Source organism: Hippocampus guttulatus, chromosome 14 (genome assembly GCF_054856545.1).
Source record: "Hippocampus guttulatus isolate MCC_2025c chromosome 14, RoL_Hgut_1.0, whole genome shotgun sequence".
In the NCBI taxonomy this organism is placed as follows: Eukaryota; Metazoa; Chordata; class Actinopteri; order Syngnathiformes; family Syngnathidae; genus Hippocampus; species Hippocampus guttulatus.
Genome location: NC_141274.1, coordinates 5,910,173 through 5,928,042, shown reverse-complemented (window position 1 = coordinate 5,928,042; position 17,870 = coordinate 5,910,173). Strand labels below are relative to the sequence as shown.

Here is a 17,870-nt window from a genome sequence, read left to right as displayed (position 1 = left end):
AGGGGGTTGATTAGTGAGCGTTTTATGAATTATTCAGCATCAACGGCAATGAGATTTGATTCTGGAGATGAGCTCTTGTTTCAGCGCCATTGGCAAAAAGGACTGAAAAGGAGTCATGTCACCATGGCAACCGGCAGGACGGGGCGCCGAGGCAAACGACAAACCTGTCAATCATCCTCACCTTGGAAAAACAATCGACAAACACTGAGAGACGATGGTGACACTGAGATAACGGCAAAGAAAGATATCAAAATAATTCGTTTGTAGATCATCTCTCAATGTCGGTGATTGTCACCACCTGTCGCAGTAGTTTTTCAGAACGGATTCTCCACAACGATAAACGGGGTCTCAACCCCAACATAGGGTACACGTTCCTGTCAACATCGCCAGTCACTGTCCGTCATTGGACAGCGGATTGGACTACGTCTCTATGTTGGTGCACCCAGCGACCGGTTTGTCCATGCCTGTCGCGGATTTCACAGGTCAGCGGTCTCCGGTGGGAACGCACGAGCATCCATTGTCTTCTGGCGGATTCCGCGGCCAGGCCGAGGAAAAGACGGACGCAATGCTCACATATGGTCACAAAGATGATTAGTGACCGACAAGCGACTGAAGGCCCGATGCAGCCTCTCTAATTACCGGCGCACAAAAGGAGGATGGCTGGTGATTAGGGCAAGCTTGCACATGATCACTTTTTTCCCCCCACAAAAGCATATTGCCTTTTTGGGGAAAAAAAAATGTATTTCATTTTAACGTGACAAGATTCATGCTGTAACGTGATAAACTTCATGTGATTACCTTCACGATTTAATTTGACAGGTTTCAGCTCATGTGATCAATTTCGCATGATATGTTAGAAATTTCACATTTTAACATGATAAATTGGCCATTTTAAAGTGCGACGTTTCGCAGGTTTTAATTTTAAACGTTTCACACATTATAAGGTGATAAGTTCCATGTTTTAACATAATGAACTGCACATCACGATGTGATGAGTTTCACATTTTAATGTTATCAGTTTCACGTTACAATGTGAACAATTTCAAGTTTTAACGTGATGAGTTTTGCATGTTTTAATGTGATAAGTTTCACGTTTTAACACGATAGCTTTCAGGTTTTTAACGTAGTAAATTCACATTGTAATGTGATGAGCTTCACGTTTTAAATTACTACTTTACCTGCTTGAGATGAATAAAGTATCTATTGATCTATCGGTGATTCTCAATCTTTATCGAGTCAAGGCACACATTTCAAGTTGCAAAAAATCTCATTACACACTACCAAACACAAATGTCACAAGCAGTGCATACACTTGTCAATTATGTACTTTCTGCTGTCTAGACAGAAAGTAATGTGAAAACGCGATGAAATCAAGGTACTGTATTCAAGTTGGGTGGTCTTAGAGAGTGGCAATGCAAGATGGCCGCCGGTTGCTTCACTTCTCCCGATAGCGAGTAGGCGGCATTTTTCATCCATTCATATAGACGTCCTTATTACGTATTGGCGAAATCGACATCACTGTATGGATAAACTGGCTTTAGTATCGATTAAAAATTGATACACACTTGGTATCTCGATTATCGATACTTGGATAGATCTGCTTACCACTAGTCTGCAGACAGACGCCTCTCCTCTGTTTACCTCCCAGCCGCGCGCTGCTCCACAGTGGCCGGCTGGACACGCACCGCCGCCCCGCAGTTTAGGATCGCTTCGCCCGCTCCGCTGTGGCCACTCCGGGTGTGAAAACCGCCCCCGCGTGGATCCTCGTCGTCGCCTTTGCGCTGGCGACGCCGCGCCCGGAGGTGAGTGGTGCCAACATCGGGCTCCGATGACAGACAAACAGACGGTGGCGCCCGCGGATCGGCTTGGATGTCCGGCGACGTGAGCTGCAACGCGGCTAACTTAGAGCTTCCTCCGCCGTGGTGCCGTCAACATGGCGCCCCTCCAAAACAAACCATAAGCTACCTGTCTCGATTGCGAGACTGTTTCGTCTCATGGCACAGAGTGTTGACGTTTTCCTAATAAACTCATCAAAACACGCCATAATAAGCGAGAATGTTTTTTTAATTGCTTTTCAAGCTGGCTAGCCAGACGTAGCAATATCACAACATTTTAGCATCGCGCACCAAACCAACTTGTCGTTCCGTTTTGTTAGCGGCCAGTCTCACGTTGATCGTAATTAACATTGGAGGAGAGGGAGAGGTTTTAAATCAATTGGCCTTAATCGGAACGCAAATTGGCATTTTTTTGAAGCAGTTTGTGTCGTACGTCAGCCAGGTAGCGTGCTAGCTGCTAGCCGCAGTCAGTCTCCCGTGTGTTGCAGTGTTCGTGGCCTGCCTCCTTGCCACGGTAGTCTCTTTTGTGGACGAAAAACGGCTTCTTTTAGTGATCACCATTCGTGTGTTGTGTAATATTAGAAGCGTGTGGTTGCATTCGTCAAGGTTCAACCGGTGGCTTGCACGGCGCGCGATGGGTGTCAGCATCAGTGGGCGACTGACAAGGCGACACGCTGTCGCGTCGTCCATTCTTCTACAGCAGTGTCTCGGCATGTGTGTCAAATTTCCAAGATTAATTGATTTACACGAGCCTTTGTCAAACAGATCTTTTCAAGACGATTCCGGTGACATTCAATGTCATTTTCCTGCGACAAATGTTGCGAAACTTAACAGCCGTAGGGTCGAGGTCTGAGCCGGGGACTTTATTTGTTAAAGGTTGGGAAACTTGTTTGACACAAAAACTTACAAAATACTGTATACCGGTAGTCATGACAAAATAATTATACAAATCAAAATAATGTTCGAGAGCCAAACAGATGCCGTTCAGGTCCTGTGATGTGGCACTCAAACATGCATAGAAGAAAAATGAGCATTGAGAATGAACAAACACTCCATAAATTGTTAAAACACATCCTAAGGAATAAGAGGAATTTGTAGTTGATAAAATTCATGGAATCAGAATGGAGTCAGTGTAACACCACAAGGCACCTGGAAAACGGGAAGTCCCAAAAATGTCTGCAAGTCGACCAATTCACTTCAAACTTGCCTGATGCACAGAAAAATATCTCAGAAATGTAGACATTTGGATTTGAAAACTAGCTGTAGTCATCTTAAAGTTTTTTTTTAAAGTTGGTTTGTCAATTTAGTCCACTACCATTTCTACTGTCATAAGAATTGCCTTCACCAGAATGCCTCCAAATTTAAAAGATCAATTCAGAATGGGATATATTTATCCATCCATCCATCCATCCATTTTCCGAACCGCCTGATCCTCACTAGGGTCGCGGGGGGTGCTGGAGCCTATCCCAGCCATCTCCGGGCAGTAGGTGGGGGACACCCTGAATTAGTTGCCAGCCAATCGCAGGGCACACAGAGACGAACAACCATCCACGCCCACACTCACACCTAGGGACAATTTAGAGCGTCCAATCAGCCTGACATGCATGTTTTTGGAATGTGGGAGGAAACCGGAGCACCTGGAGAAAACCCACGCAGGCCCGGGGAGAACATGCAAACTCCACACAGGGAGGCCGGAGCTGGAATCGAACCCGGTACCTCTGCACTGTGAAGCCGACGTGCTAACCACTGGACTACCGGGCCGCCCGGGATATATTTAGACATGTAAAATCAAGGTGGCATAAAAGAAAACTGCTGAATTCAAATATTTTTTAAAATAAGTCTTTATTGTTGTTCATCAAATTGAACGAAAATGACCCATATACGTACTCTGGTCTCGTGCCAGATGCCTGAACTTGTTCAGCATCCAACTGGGTTGGCGTTTCTGAAGCAGGCATTTAAAAAATGTTTTTGGGTAGCCTCTTTATGCACAACCAGGCACTTACTTACTGTTCCTTTTGTCTAAATGTGACATGAACAGCCTCTTTCAGAGTCTCTCCTGTCCTCAGCCAGTTCAGTTCAGTTGTTGTAAACCAGAGCATCTTTTTCCCCTCGTGAAAGGTTGCTTGCTCCCAGCCGCATTCGACATCTCTCCTTTTATGAAAGCAACACACACTCGTGCTTGCTCCGGGGGAGGACCGCATGAAATTAGACGAATTTGTGGAGGGAAGGTCAGCCCCGCGCAGCCGAGTATGAGCACAAACACTCGTTTGAAAGAAACATCCTCCAAGGTCGAGCGCGGTCTTTTCTCCTCGGCTGCTCAACCTCCATTTTGTTGCGTTTTTGATCCCGTAGCAAATCATGGAAGTCGAGCTAATCTTTTTGTCCGTATTCTGAAATATCTGCATGGAGCTCGTAAGAAGGAAAAACCCACAGCGGCATTCATGTGAAATTCAAGTGTTTCTTAATCAATGAATTCACACGCGACTAATTGATTACCGAATTAATCAACAACTATTTTGATCATTGCTGAATTGTTTCGAGACGTTGAAATTGTGTCCCAAATCTTTGCAATTTCAATCTCTTAGCGGTGACTATCCTCAGATTTCTGTGGCCGATTATCTTTGTGATAACATCTGCTTTTACTCAGGAAAACACTCAGAAACATTTTTTTCTCTCCCAGTCTTCTCACGGATGTGATAAACCGAAGCAGTAACAGAATCAAGATGATCAAGCTGGGGAGAGGCTCCTCTTCTTTTTCACCCGTTTCCGCCGCATCTCGCAACTGTTTCTGATTCGGCGTCGCCCCTCGGCTTCACGTGCAGGCATTTAAAATTGTCATCTAACTAATCAGATAATGGCCTGCAAATTTTATTTGGAGAAAAAAAACAAAACCACTCACAGAAGTTTGGAATTTTTACAGGGGGGCGTTTGAATTGTTCATTGTGCTAATATGTCAATTTCATGTGTTGCACTGTGTTGTGTTGACAATAGAGATGAATAAGGAAGTGATGTCCCGCGTGGAGAAAAAGAGGATGGCGGATCCCAAGGTGGTCCAGCACGTTTGGGCCGCCATCGAGGTCATCCGCAACCAGAAGCAAATCGCCAACATGGACCGCATCTCCAAGTAAGTGTCGCTTCCGTCATGGAATGAGGTCATTTTTATTTGGTGCCGGGCCGCACAAAGTGACTTTCGTTCGATCGGACATGGCCCAAATGTGCGTGATAACATTGACAACGTGGCAAATTACTAAAGAGTCAGTTACTGGTCTGTAACATGATCATCCATCAAAAAAATTGACAAAAATGACACTCATTATTTTTTTAAAGTTTGGACACAATTGCAAACATCACAGATGTTTACAATTGTCTTATTTATCAGCTTTCGTGGAGTACCTGCAGAAATCGGAGACTATTAACTGTTAGGATGCTGAAATCCCACCGATTTTGACAGTTCTCAGCTAAAGATCGTTGCGCCTCAAAAATTCAGTGCACAATTTTTTTTAAAAAAAATGGACCTGACTAAATGTTTTTAAAAAACTGTCCTAAAAGATGAAATGCAGTTGTACGAAACGATTGATACGACTGAACTGTACTCGCAAATCTAATATACTGGCTTAAAAAAAAGTTTTATCATTTTATGCAATTTGTTCAGTGATTCTTTCAAACTACCACTAGATGGAGCTGAGAGCCATTTCTCAAAACGATTCATTTAGTTTCAAAATAGTCCGCATAATTTCGGAATGAATTTAGCCGTCGATGAATCGACTCGAGTGGCATCCCGCGGCATTCACACTTGAATTTCTGCTCCGAAAATGATTCGCATCTGAGGAAAGTTCCAAGGTGAGCTCATGGACGATTGGCTTTTAGATCAGGTTTCTTTCGCCCCACCACCCCGCCCGACAGGCCGTCTGCTGGAATGAAGTGAGACGGCGGTGTTGTCGGCGGCGGGAGTCGCCATGGCAACGCGCCGCTTGCTTGATGTCGCCGTGACAACAAGAGCCGCTCGGTGCCAGCGCTGGCTTGGCAGGCGGCAAGCGTAGGCCCTTGCCAGCGTACCGTTTGAACGCGGCCAAGCAATCGGTTTGGGATTTGGAGCACAATCCGAGAGCCCAACTCGAGCGCGCTCAGATCTTTGTTGTGGCTGTTCTTTCCCAAGCTGTTTTTTAATTATTAAAAAAAACAACAACATTTTTTAATAAGAAAAAAAATTAATCGGTAATCAGAGTATTATACTGCAAAAAAGTCAAAAGTAATTACTTACGCCTAACTCATTGATTTTTTTTTTCAGGCAGATGCCAATTCTAATATTTGAGAGAATAACATTCTGGTCATGATTAAGTGGCTGATTAATTTTTAAAATGTAGATTAACATAATTTATTTTATAGTCCTGTACGCATATGACAAAGATATGAATTAGAGGCAGAACATTTGTGAACGCTTGTACAACAGTGACAAAAATTGGAGGGGTCATTGTCTTAGTTTACTTTTGCATATATTCTTTATCCTCAAGCTGACCAGGGCCAGCACAGCAGAAGGAGCAGCACAATGAACTGAATTGATGCATTATAACATGGTGCACAAACAAATTCTTGACATTCTATGAAATGATGTGGTAATTTTTTGATTGAACAAGATCACGGAATACTAATTTCCATATTTAAACACATTACCAACATTTTGGTTGTTTTTTTTTTGGGAGAGGCTGCAAGAGTTTAATGGCGTTGCCGTTCATTTCATTGGGAAAAGAATAGTTTGAAGTGTTTTGTGTTACCAACAGGGTCACAGAACAAATGAAACGTTTGAAAAGAGATGGATGTCTGTCTATTTTGGCTTATCTGCTTATCAATTCCAATGGTGGTAGAGTTTGTGATTTTTGCGAGGGGTTTTTTGTCTTCCCCGCCAGGTACTTGAGCCGCGTTTTCGGCATGCACCCGAAGGAGACTGCCCGCCAGCTGAGCCTGGCCGTGAAGGACGGCCTGGTGGTGGAGACGCTGACGGTGGGCTGTAAAGGCTCCAAGGCGGGCATCGAACAGGAGGGCTACTGGCTGCCTGGAGACGAGATGGTGAGTCCGCAAACCCCAAGAACCTCAAAATGTCAACATTCTCTTATTTTCTAAAAAAAATTATTATTATTATTATTTTATTTATTTTTTGTACGCATACTCAAACAAGGGCTGTGTTGAGAATTCTTCTATGTGTATGGATATATACGCCGTGTCATTTTTATGCTCGTGGCCGAAAATAATGCGAAACCGCAGGGGAGAAATCACCGTATTCAAGTTAGGCTCGCTTAGTGAGTGGCAATGCAAGATGGCCGCAGTTGGCTTCACTTGTCGCTATGGTGAGTGAGCAGCATCGCCGTTGAGCGTCGCCCTGACAAGTACTTCCTGTACTCCAAAGACAAAACATTCCTTGCGGATAGTGCTTGCGCAACACAAACCGTTCCATTGAAGGTATTCTGATACGTGTTTATATGACTAAATATTCGAGTTAGAAAAGGGGTAACCCATGGCTCTTATTCGGGTTTTTAAAAACCCAAATCTGAGCATATTCTGGGGTTTTTTAGCGCCTGTTTACACGGCCTTTCAAAGCCGGAATATTGGCAAAATTATGAAAGAACCCTTTCAAAAAAGTTTTGAAAGGGTTCTTGACTGTACGCCACGTCGCTGTTCTGGCGTCACGTCGCCGTTCTGGCGTCACTTTTTAAACACTTGCTCTTTGAATCATTGTCATCGCAGGAGCCTCAAGCGGAGGGGAGCAAGGTACGTGCTGCATCTTTACTTGTCCAACTTGCCCATGATCTCTTTCTGTCGATCTCTACTAACAATAAGGGACGACGGTAACACCCAGCGCAGTCACAGATTTTCTTTGGGCGGATACTGCTTGCGTGCACTATAAGAGTGGCCTGACAGGACAGAAAGGCTTCATTGGATGGTTACTTCACAATCATCATCTTCCCAACCTCTTTTTCAAAGATTTTAGAGCCATGAATGATGGAATAAATAAAAAGATTAGCAGAATAAGCATTGAAATTAATTTGCACGTAAACGTATCTTTATGGCTAACCAGTTTCGTCTGTTCCTTTTGCACTGAAGCATTACAGCGTACTTAAATTCCTCTTGTCTTAAAAAAAATAAAATATATACCTGTATATATACATATACAGTATACAGTATATATATATATATTACCGTATATTCCACACTATAAGGCGCTTCGCAATATAAGGCACACCTTCAATGAATGGCCTATTTTAAATATAAACAGTTTTCATATATCGGGCGCACCGCATTTATAAGGCGCATAAAGTAGAAGCTCCAATAGTGGCTGCGGTTGCGTTGTGCATCCACTAGATGGAGCTATGCTTAAGAGAGTACAACACCATACAATACAGCTTTATTCATATAGCGCTTTCACAACCGCTGGAGCTGTTACAAAGCGGTTGACAGAACATTTGAAGAAAAAAAACTACGTCCAAGAAATCTGAATATTGATCCATATATAAGGCGCATTGAATTATAAGGCGCACTGTCGGCTTTTGAGAAAACCAAATGCTTTTAGGTTTGTTGTTCCAACAGTCTTCCACCTACATATTCTTAAATATATAATTGTTTAATTAGTATGAAATACATTTTAAGTAATGCATCAATGAGCATGAAAACAGTTTGCCCGATATGTACGTCTTTCCATTGGTCGCCAAACACTCTTGCACGACAATCAACAAAAGGCAAAAAAGTTCATTGTGGAAAGTCTGTGACTGCGCACCGTCTGGTGAATTTCTGACGGAAGTGAGCCGAGTCTCCTGGAATTACTCGCTGGCTACTTGCGTACAGACGTGTCTCAGCAGCATTGGGTGGGGGAGTCGAAAAAAATTTAGTTGATCTGAATCAAGTGTCGGAAGCCACGTTTCCACGTCACGTTTGATGACAACGTAGTATGATGTAGTTAAAAAAACAGTTTTGAATTGTCTGTAGATACCAGATGATGGTTGCAAAGCACTGCTGTTGTCTAAATGAAGCGCCTCAATTCACTTCACCCTTTTCATCAAGATGGAACAGGATGGCGCTAAAGTCAAGCATTTGCAGCAGAAAAATGAGGAATTGTGAGGAAAATTATACCTTCACCTCACAGCCATATGCAGTATTGTGTTGGGAAGCTTTCAAATCTATATCAATTCATAAAAAGGCATCCGAATGATTAATCGATTCTGAAAAATAGTTCTGGATTCATCTGACCATCATAAATTGACGATTTATTGTTATACTCTTTGCTTTCTTAAAATCTGATTAATTGAAATAAATAAAGAGATACATTTCTTTGGAATTTTGGCGCCAGCTTGGTGGACCCCCCCCCCCCCCCCCCCCCCCCCCCCGGGGGCTTATGTGCCTTTTGCGGAGCCGCGTCTGTGCCACGGTAGCCCCACAAGTTCTCCTTTGTGTCTTTGAATTGTGTTTGGCATGCTTCTTTCCTCTCCTCTTCCTTGGTGTTGGCTTGTTCAAAACGAGGACCTACTAGGACACCCGAGTTGTTCGACAAAAGTGCAAAAAATGTCATACAGTTGTGAAAAGAAACCCAACTGATATGTGACAGCTCTTCTGCTCGTGTGCTCCAATCGCTCTACTAGTGCGACTTGTTCTGTCTGCTAGGGTGCAAATGTATACATTCATAATTGACACACAGCATTATTCAAGATATCTTTCATGACTTGGTTCAAAAAGCTTCCCGAAGGTCTGATGAAGTTGACCCGGAAAGGTTCACGTGCACTTTTAGGCTCATCCCGTGTTTAAAAAAAAAATGTGTTCAAGCTTGAATGATGAATGTGGTTTTGTGGCTTCCTCCTTGGGCGCTGCGTCCCGTGCGGCGGCCAGGAGGGGGAGCAGGGCGCAGCCAACGTGCGCTCTCCGGCGTGTCCCCCTCAGGAGTGGGAGGCCGAGAGCCACGACTGGTACTGCTTCCAGTGCCACCTACCGGGCGACGTGCTGCCCTGCGACGACTGCTTCCGCGTCTTCCACCTCAAGTGTCTGTCTGAAGAGGGACGGCCCCGCGACGCCGCCACCGGCCCCCATTGGCAGTGCGTCTTCTGCAGGGTGGGTTCCCGCGGCTTGCGCTGCCGCAGCTTCCGCATCGGCTTCGGCTGCACATCTCCAAAGAAAAGAATCTTTGTTGTACGTCCACAGGGGAGTAAAAAGAAGAACCTCAGCAAACAGGAGATGTGCAAATATCTGCGCTTCATCGTCCAGCGCATGAAGGAGAGGGTGAGGGACCGCCAGCGCGCTTTCGTCTTGAGGCTTTATGACTAGTTGGTTGGCACTCAAACTGTCAACACATTTTAAAAATGTCGAAGAAACGATGCACGTGGTAGACATGATTTTAATGAATTGAGATGAGCCCTTTCCACCTGATCAGCTGTCCACTGTAGTGAGCCCGCTGTCCCCGAAAGGGTTAAATAGTGATAAACTCTTACCAGGTGCCGAATGTAATGACTGCTTCTAAATTTGTTTGAAATGTGGGTTTCGTAAATACATCGAACTTGACGCGAGTAGCCGCTTATTAAAGCAAGAGCGTTTCATGTTTTGAGTTCACTCATGAATATGGAAGAGGTCAGCATGTCGGCGTGGCCCTTGACAGCCGTTTCTCATGCGGGCCCCTATGGGGAAATGAATTGCCCCACGTCTGTTGTTTACGGTAAAGAAAAGATGAAAAGTTGATGGTTTGAAAATCCGCCAAATGATGAACTGTGACGTGGCGGAGCATCATCGCTTGACCTTGACCTCAATTCTCCTCCTGGAAGGCGGTGGACCTGAACAAGAAAGGCAAAGACACCAAGCATCCCATGTACAGACGGCTCATCCACACCGCGCTGGACGTCTCCAACATCCAGGAGGTGACACACACGCACACGCACACACACACACACACACACACACACACACATTCTTGTACTTGTCGCACAGTGAGGACCAATGAGTGATGAGTGATTAATTGGCTGGGTGATTTAAGTGGCCGATACTTAGCCCTTTACAAACTGAAAAATAAATAAATAAATAAATCTGAATTTTGTACAAAGCGAATGACTTTCAAAAAATAAAATAAAATACAAGTTTTTGGTCAGTTTAATTTCTTGACAGGAATGATTGGATAAAGATCAGCCCCCGTTTGAGTGCAAGTCTCCCTCCATTTTATATTTCAAATGCGACCCTGTCAAAGATTTTAGACGTATGAGAAAAGGCATCAGTGTTTTTTTATTTTTAATTTTTATTATTATTATTTTTTAGAAGTCATCACTTAATGGCAAAAAAATAACGGAATAAAAGAAAAGGTATTTAATGTTTGGCATTGTTTGTACATAAATAATCACTTTGCTCATTATGTTGCTTACAATATACAGTATACCGCATCCATTTTTGGCCTTTTTAAAATTTAATCTGCCATCAACATTTTTTTCCCCCCGCTAAAGATGAGAATGAATCGTCATCGGCCTCAAAAAAGTCGCATCACTTTGAGGTCTGAAAGGTCCCGATCGGTGTCAACATCTCTCTTTTGAACTGCAGAATCTGACGGAGGGGAAGTACAAGAACTTTGAGGAGTTCAAAGCCGACGCCCAGCTGATTGTCCACAACACGGCCATCTTGTATGGAGGTGGGTCCCCTTGATTGACACAACCCTTATTGACAGAGGGGATGGTGGTGGCCCGCTGGAAAGACACTTCTTGCATCACGGTGAAGACCACTTCCGAAAGAATGTGTGACTTGCATAATTTCCTAATTTTTATGCGGGTACAAGCACATCAAGGATCTGAACTGAGTGAGGAATGCCTTCACCGTTATTGATCAAATGTTTCAAATGACCCCTCGTGTACCCTTGTTTGTGTTTGTAGTGCACAGTGACCAGGCGGAGATGGCGCGTCTTCTCTTCAGCGACACCTGTCACGAGGTGCGCGTCGAACTCCCTCCCTCCCTCAAATCGGTGTGAAGCCCCCCCCCCCCCCACTTTATTGACCGTCTTCTCTTTCCAGCTGAACGAGTTGTTGCTGTGTAAGAACTGCTTCTACCTGTCCAACGCCCGCCCCGACAACTGGTTCTGTTACCCCTGCGTGAGTAGAAACCAACCCGCCGCTCACCAACATTGAGCCCTCAAGTCGGGAATGCCATTAAATCGCATTTAGTTATCACCGTTAGAGCCACAATTTCACCCAAACCATGCTGATGATAAGTGACTCAACTTTTCGAGTTCCTAATTGTTCTTTGGCCGATTCTTATTAGAATTAACCACGGGGTTCGTCTTTGAGTACTGTATATACATACTGTACATGTCAACATGTATACACTTATGTATAAATTCAACATACATCACAAGTGGGCCCCCGACTTTTTGAATTACTGTCATGAGGGGTTTGGGAACAAGAAAATGCTTCCAGTAGCGCTCTTATTTATTACATATGAGAATTTAAAATTTTGGTCGACATTTTCGAAAGAATCATAGAAGTTGCTTTCGCGGGCCACATGAAACGATGTGGCGGGCCAGATCTGGCCCCCGGGCCTTGAGTTTGACACCTGTGAGTTATGGCCATTGGCAGCTCATGTATGAATGTTAGATATATCGTGAATAATCGGAGATATAAAATGAGATAACGTATGATTTTTAAATTCTGCAGTACGGTGAGACATGAAAAAGCGAACGGCGATTTTTGCCAGGGATGACTGCAAAAATCTAAAATAATTTGCGCCGTTTTTTTTTTTTCCAGACTCCGAGTCATGACCTGGTGTGGGCCAAGATGAAAGGTTTTGGCTACTGGCCGGCCAAAGTGCTGCAGAGGGAAGACAACCAGGTGGACGTGCGCTTCTTCGGCCACCAGCACCAAAGGTCTGCGAGACCTTCTTCACGCCACTTGTCTGGCGTTTGTGTCGCTTGATTCGGGGTGGAGAGAGTATCCGTTCTATCGTTTCGAATGTAACCACCACGAACGAGGGGGATGACGGTATCATAAAATATGGGCAGCTTTCTTTTTAGACACCCTTGCTAGTTTCGAGTCTTCGATAGAAAAGAAGCTTCTTGATCCTGTTGACAAAACATCTTCATGACCGAGTCGTGTGCGCTCGTCAGGGCCTGGATTCCCTCGGACAACATCCAGGACATCAAGGTGAGCGTGCAGCAGCTGCAGGTGAAGCGTAGCAGCGGCTGGAAGAAAGCCTGCGACGAGCTGGAGGTCTACCAGCGCTTCCTCAAGGAGGGACGATTCTGGAAAACCAAGCTCGAGGAAGGCAGCGGTGGCGGCGGCGGTGGTGGTGGCGGCGGGGGCGGACAGAGTCCGAGCCCAAGGAAGTCACAGAAAGAAGGCAACCAGCGGATGGACCGGCCGGCGAGGATGGTGAAGACGGAAAAAGTGCAGGTTTCGGACATGTTGGAGAGGGTGCACGGCTCCAAGAGGACGGAGAGGAACGAAGAAGCCGAGTCCAGCATCTCATCGACCAGCAACGAGCAAGTCCGACAGGTGAGTGCCGTGGTCGCCGCTGAATCGGAGCGCCTCTTAAACCTTGTCGGGTTCAGAGACAGACATTTGCCCACCCAATGTTGGCCAGTTAATTTCATTTTAATTGGGCAGACGTTGATGTGCCATTTTTGTTTTTGTTTTGTTTTTTTTTTGGGGGGGGGGCGATCCAGTCAATCAAAGCCTGTAAGTGAGCAAATTTTGCAACACGTTCTCGTTGGAAGGGTTTAATGCGATTGCTTTTTTCTACAGATGAAAGGGAGCCAGGAGCCCAAGGCCAAGAAAAGCCGGCGGACGCCACAAGTGGAGCCCAAAGAAGAAGCCAGTGTAGGTTTCTCCATCTTTCATCCTCGCTAAACGTCACCCCTCTTGAACAAGGGAGTGAAGTCGCAGTTGCCTCAACACGAGGTGAATGAAGATGTGGCGTTCAAGCGCTTTTGAGGGCCTCCAAGGTAGCAAAGAGCTACTGTGCAAGGCAGAATGTCCATTGGCATTGTCTGCATGGCAACAATAAACCACCCGGAAATTAGAGCAGATACATCATTAGGAATTGGCGACCGTTTCATAATTTGTCTATACGTGTCCTGACATTGACGGGTGACCGGTCAGTTGTTGATATTGGCCAAGGCCCAAAATACGTATGCGGTTTCGCATCGCAGTTTGTTGGGCAAAATGTGGATTTGGCGCCTCATCAAAACACATGAAATGGCAAAACTGAGAATCAACCCCCTGATACAGTGCTACTTGCGCCATCGTAGCTAGCTAGCTAGCTCGCTAGCACCGAGCTTCGGCTGGCCACTAATGTGTTAAAAACATATTGCGGAGTTGCTCTAAAGTCAGTCACCATCAAATTTGCATGGTTGACTTTTGGCTCCCATGCTTTTGTCATTTACCGCGAGGTAAAAAATGCTTTCCTTTTTTTGCTTAAGACATGACAAAAAAAATATGTGCATGGTACCACTGGTTGCGATATTTCTTAAATAGAAATCAAGCCACAAATTGAATTAATAACTTGGCAAAGAAGGCATGCGAGCATTTTTAATTTGCGTTGTGATGAATCGAATCTGAGAGGCTTTATTATGCACTGGACTGATTGGAATTTAAAATCGGTACCTGTATTTCATTCAGTTTTAAAAAATATTTTTGTCAATTTTTTAAATGTTTTTTTTACTCCACAATATTTAACATGGTGAGTTTTTAAACTTGCACACAATCGACAAAAAAACAAACAAATAAAACAGATTGTTGACAAATAAAAATAAATAAATAAAATAAAAATATTAGTAAATAAATAGAAATAAAATACATAATTAAAAGTAATTAATTTAGGAAGAACCACCCCCCCCTCAAAACCAAAGAAGAAAACTTCCCAAATTACAATAATTCCGATGTAAAGAGAAGTGGTTGAAACCTGACGGCAAGTTTGTGTCGGCAGGACCCCGAGCCCGAAATGGAGGCGGTGAGCTCGAGCCAGGAGATCCCAGTGTTGTTCGCGCCGCCGCCGCCCGAGAAGCAGTCGGTGTCCACGCAGACCAAGAAGGCCAGCGGCGGGTCGCCGCGCACTCTCCACCGCGGCACGCAGACCAGCTCGGATGCCGCCAACTGTCACAACATGTGCCACGAAAAATACACCAAGGTCTTCAACGAGTTCAAAGAGAGGATGAAGGCCGACAACAAGCGCGAGACCGAGCGACTGGTCCGGGAAGCTCTTGAGAAGGTCAGGCCGACCTCCGCCATGTTTTCACGCGGTTGCCAAATTCCAACAAGTTGCACGCTTTCAATGGGAAAATATATTTGGCGGATTACGCACTCGTGACGGGAATTAAGAATTGAGCTCTGAGTCAGAAAAAAAAGCGCACCAAAGAAAATGTGGAACAATGTGAAAGTTTTTTTTTTTAAGTGAAAAAAACTACCAAAAAAAGGGTGAAAAACAGTAGCGGTAACATTTTTAAACGAAATTTTAAAAAACATTTTAAAACTTGAAAGGTGCAAAAAAAAAAAAAGTGAGACATTTTTTTAATTTAAAAAAATGTCTGGAATAAAAGTAAAAGAATTTGGGGCTGAGGAGGGAATTCAAGCCCCCAAAATTAGAAAATTTAAGTCGCAAAACAATGTGCAAAATGTTTTTAAAGAAACAAAAAAAAAGAACGAAAACAGGGGAAAAAAGTTAGCAAAATAAATAAAAGTAATAAAATAATTTTTTTAATTACGGCTATTTAATTTTTGATGTTTTGTGCGGTGGCTGCAGCTGCGCGGCGAAATGGAAGAGGAGAAACAGGAGGCGGTGAGCAAGGCGATGGGCGGAGCTCAGGCCGAGTTGGAGCGCAAGTGCAAGCAGGTGAAGGACAAGTGCAAAGAGGAGCTGCTGGACGAGGTCAAGAAGCTGGTGGCGCAGCACAAGCAGCTCGTCTCGCAGACCAAGAAGAAGCAGTGGGTAAGGACGACCGCGACCACGCCCACGCCGGCGCCTCCCGCCTCATATCACACTTTGCTCTAGTTGGTTTTCTCGTTCATACAGAGGAGGGGTACCACTGCAGCGCTTAAATCAAATTAAGGGGGAAAGTCAACAATTAAAAAAAAAAAAAAGCGGGAAGGAGACGTTTGAAAAGCAAAAAGCGACCACCAAAATTGGAAACTGAAATAAAAAATTGAGAACCCCCTTTTTTTTTGTTTTAATTTTCCCACTCTTTATCAATGCCACTTTTTCACTTAAGTTGTTTAAACTTTGATTCCTATTTTATTTTCCCAGTGGAAAAAAAATAATAATAATAAATAAATGAAAATGTTTGCGGCTGCGTCTGTGCGCGCCAGTGTTACAACTGCGAGGAGGAGGCCATGTACCACTGCTGCTGGAACACGTCGTACTGCTCGATCAAGTGTCAACAGGAGCACTGGCACGCCGACCACAAGCGCACTTGCCGCAGAAAGAGATGAAAAGCATCCGGACCCGCATTGTTCCTTCCTCCTCGCACGCCATTGGCTTCTCCAACTCCTCCTGTCGTCAATCAAGGTCTGCAACACACACATTTTTGCCTTCCTTCCTTCGTGTCTCCGATGTTTTTTCAACTTTTTAAAAAAAAACAAACAATTTTTTTATATTATTTAACACTCAGTTTTTATTTAGTGGCAATGATTTGTCTTTGTCTCACCGAATGTTATTTAAGTGTGTGCAGCATTTAACTTTTTTTTTTTTTTTAAAGGATTTTATTTTTCCCAAGCGCAGATAACGTAAACGCTGCTTTCATCAAGAGAAAAAAACAATGGGGGGAAAATATAAAAATAGATGACAACAGACGTGGGCTTTTTTTTTTTAAATCAGTCCTTTTGACCTAAAATCGACAAAATAAAAATCAAAATTGTGCTCACTTATTATTGGGGACAGGGTCACAGCATCATTGCTGACTAAACAAATCTTCCCTTCTTGTTTTGAATTCTTCTGCACGTTTCTTAATTGCATGGCAACGCTAAATTGAGTCGTAAATATATATTTTTGGAATTTTAACGTGGCGTGGATTTGTACAAAGCAAATGCAAATCACGCAAGTTTTAAACCATAAAAACCAAGACTGGGATAACAAAACAAAAAAAATACACTGACAGGTGGGCCGATATCGAATTTATGCAAATGAAATGATCCAACAGGTGGCGCCATAGGCGTTTTTTTTCTCCTTCCCCTTTGTGATGAAGGTGGACTGAACAGAGGGAAAATCATAGAACTATTTTTGTCCTGTTTGTTGTATTATTATTTGTATTCATACAGAGCAATTGTTAGCCTAAATTCACGAATATGGGCTCTCTTCCTGGCCGATGCACTACATGTAAATAACATGTTCCCAACTGCCACGTCATATCACGGTCAACCCACGTACAGGCTGCTCCTCCGCCTCGTGCTCGCTTGGACTGTTGCAGGTGTTCTGAAACTGCCATATCGGGATTTTAAAAAGTTAATAAGGACCAATTGAATTTTTGGGTGCTGTTGCCAATTCCTACATTTGACCCCCCCCCCCCCCCCCCCGAAAAAGTATTATATAATTCACATTAGGATTAGGGAAGGGGGGGGGGTGCGGGGGATCTTCATTGAATCCCAAAAGTTTGAGAACCCCCGCCCCAACTTCATCATCTTCTTCCACGTGTCATTCCAGCGCATGACTTTTCTTGTTCTGATTGTCGTGTGCAGTCACCTTGGAAATCATTTGTTGACCCCCGCCCCGAAAAAAAAAAAAAACACACACACACACAAAGTTGGTCTCGGCACTCAAGGTTGCAAAGCACGTTGTCACTTCCTGTGCGCCCACCCGCCCGCGTATTCATGCTCCAAAATTAATTTTGGGTTTTTGATGCTCTAGCTAGCAATATGTATATAAATCTGTTCTATGTGCTAACATGGAGGAAATAAATGTATCAACAAGTTCCACTCTGTCTTCTGTTGCTGCTCGCGCAATCACCTTTTCTTACACAAATGTGCATGAAAGTATTTCAAGCAACACTTTTACTCTCATGACCACCCCCCCCCCAAAAAAAATCATTGCATGAATAGAGTAGCGTCC

General features: G+C 44.1%; 1 protein-coding gene across 2 annotated transcripts; it reads left to right on the top strand.

Moving 5' to 3' along the window:
• Positions 1 to 1,641: 1,641 nt before the first annotated feature.
• Positions 1,642 to 17,733, top strand: zmynd11 (zinc finger, MYND-type containing 11). Of its 2 annotated transcripts, none has more exons than XM_086129677.1 (16): positions 1,642 to 1,802; positions 4,827 to 4,959; positions 6,740 to 6,899; positions 7,575 to 7,598; positions 9,756 to 9,923; positions 10,014 to 10,091; positions 10,628 to 10,720; positions 11,388 to 11,475; positions 11,714 to 11,769; positions 11,852 to 11,929; positions 12,581 to 12,699; positions 12,940 to 13,327; positions 13,577 to 13,651; positions 14,760 to 15,041; positions 15,573 to 15,758; positions 16,136 to 17,733. In XM_086129677.1, exons 2-16 carry the CDS (start codon positions 4,829 to 4,831, stop codon positions 16,256 to 16,258), a joined length of 2,049 nt encoding a protein of 682 aa, XP_085985803.1. In that variant the 5' UTR covers positions 1,642 to 1,802; positions 4,827 to 4,828; the 3' UTR covers positions 16,259 to 17,733. The 2 variants fall into 2 exon arrangements, with proteins under 2 accessions (XP_085985803.1, XP_085985802.1); XM_086129676.1 differs by having other exon boundaries at positions 9,705 to 9,923.
• Positions 17,734 to 17,870: the final 137 nt, after the last annotated feature.

Coding starts and splice junctions, on each gene's coding strand:
- zmynd11 (XM_086129676.1), top strand. CDS start 4,829: ATGAATAAGGAAGTGATGTCCCGCGTGGAGAAAAAGAGGATGGCGGAT. Junction 4,960..6,739: donor AACATGGACCGCATCTCCAA/GTAAGTGTCGCT, acceptor CTTCCCCGCCAG/GTACTTGAGCCGCGTTTTCG. Junction 12,700..12,939: donor TTCGGCCACCAGCACCAAAG/GTCTGCGAGACC, acceptor TGCGCTCGTCAG/GGCCTGGATTCCCTCGGACA.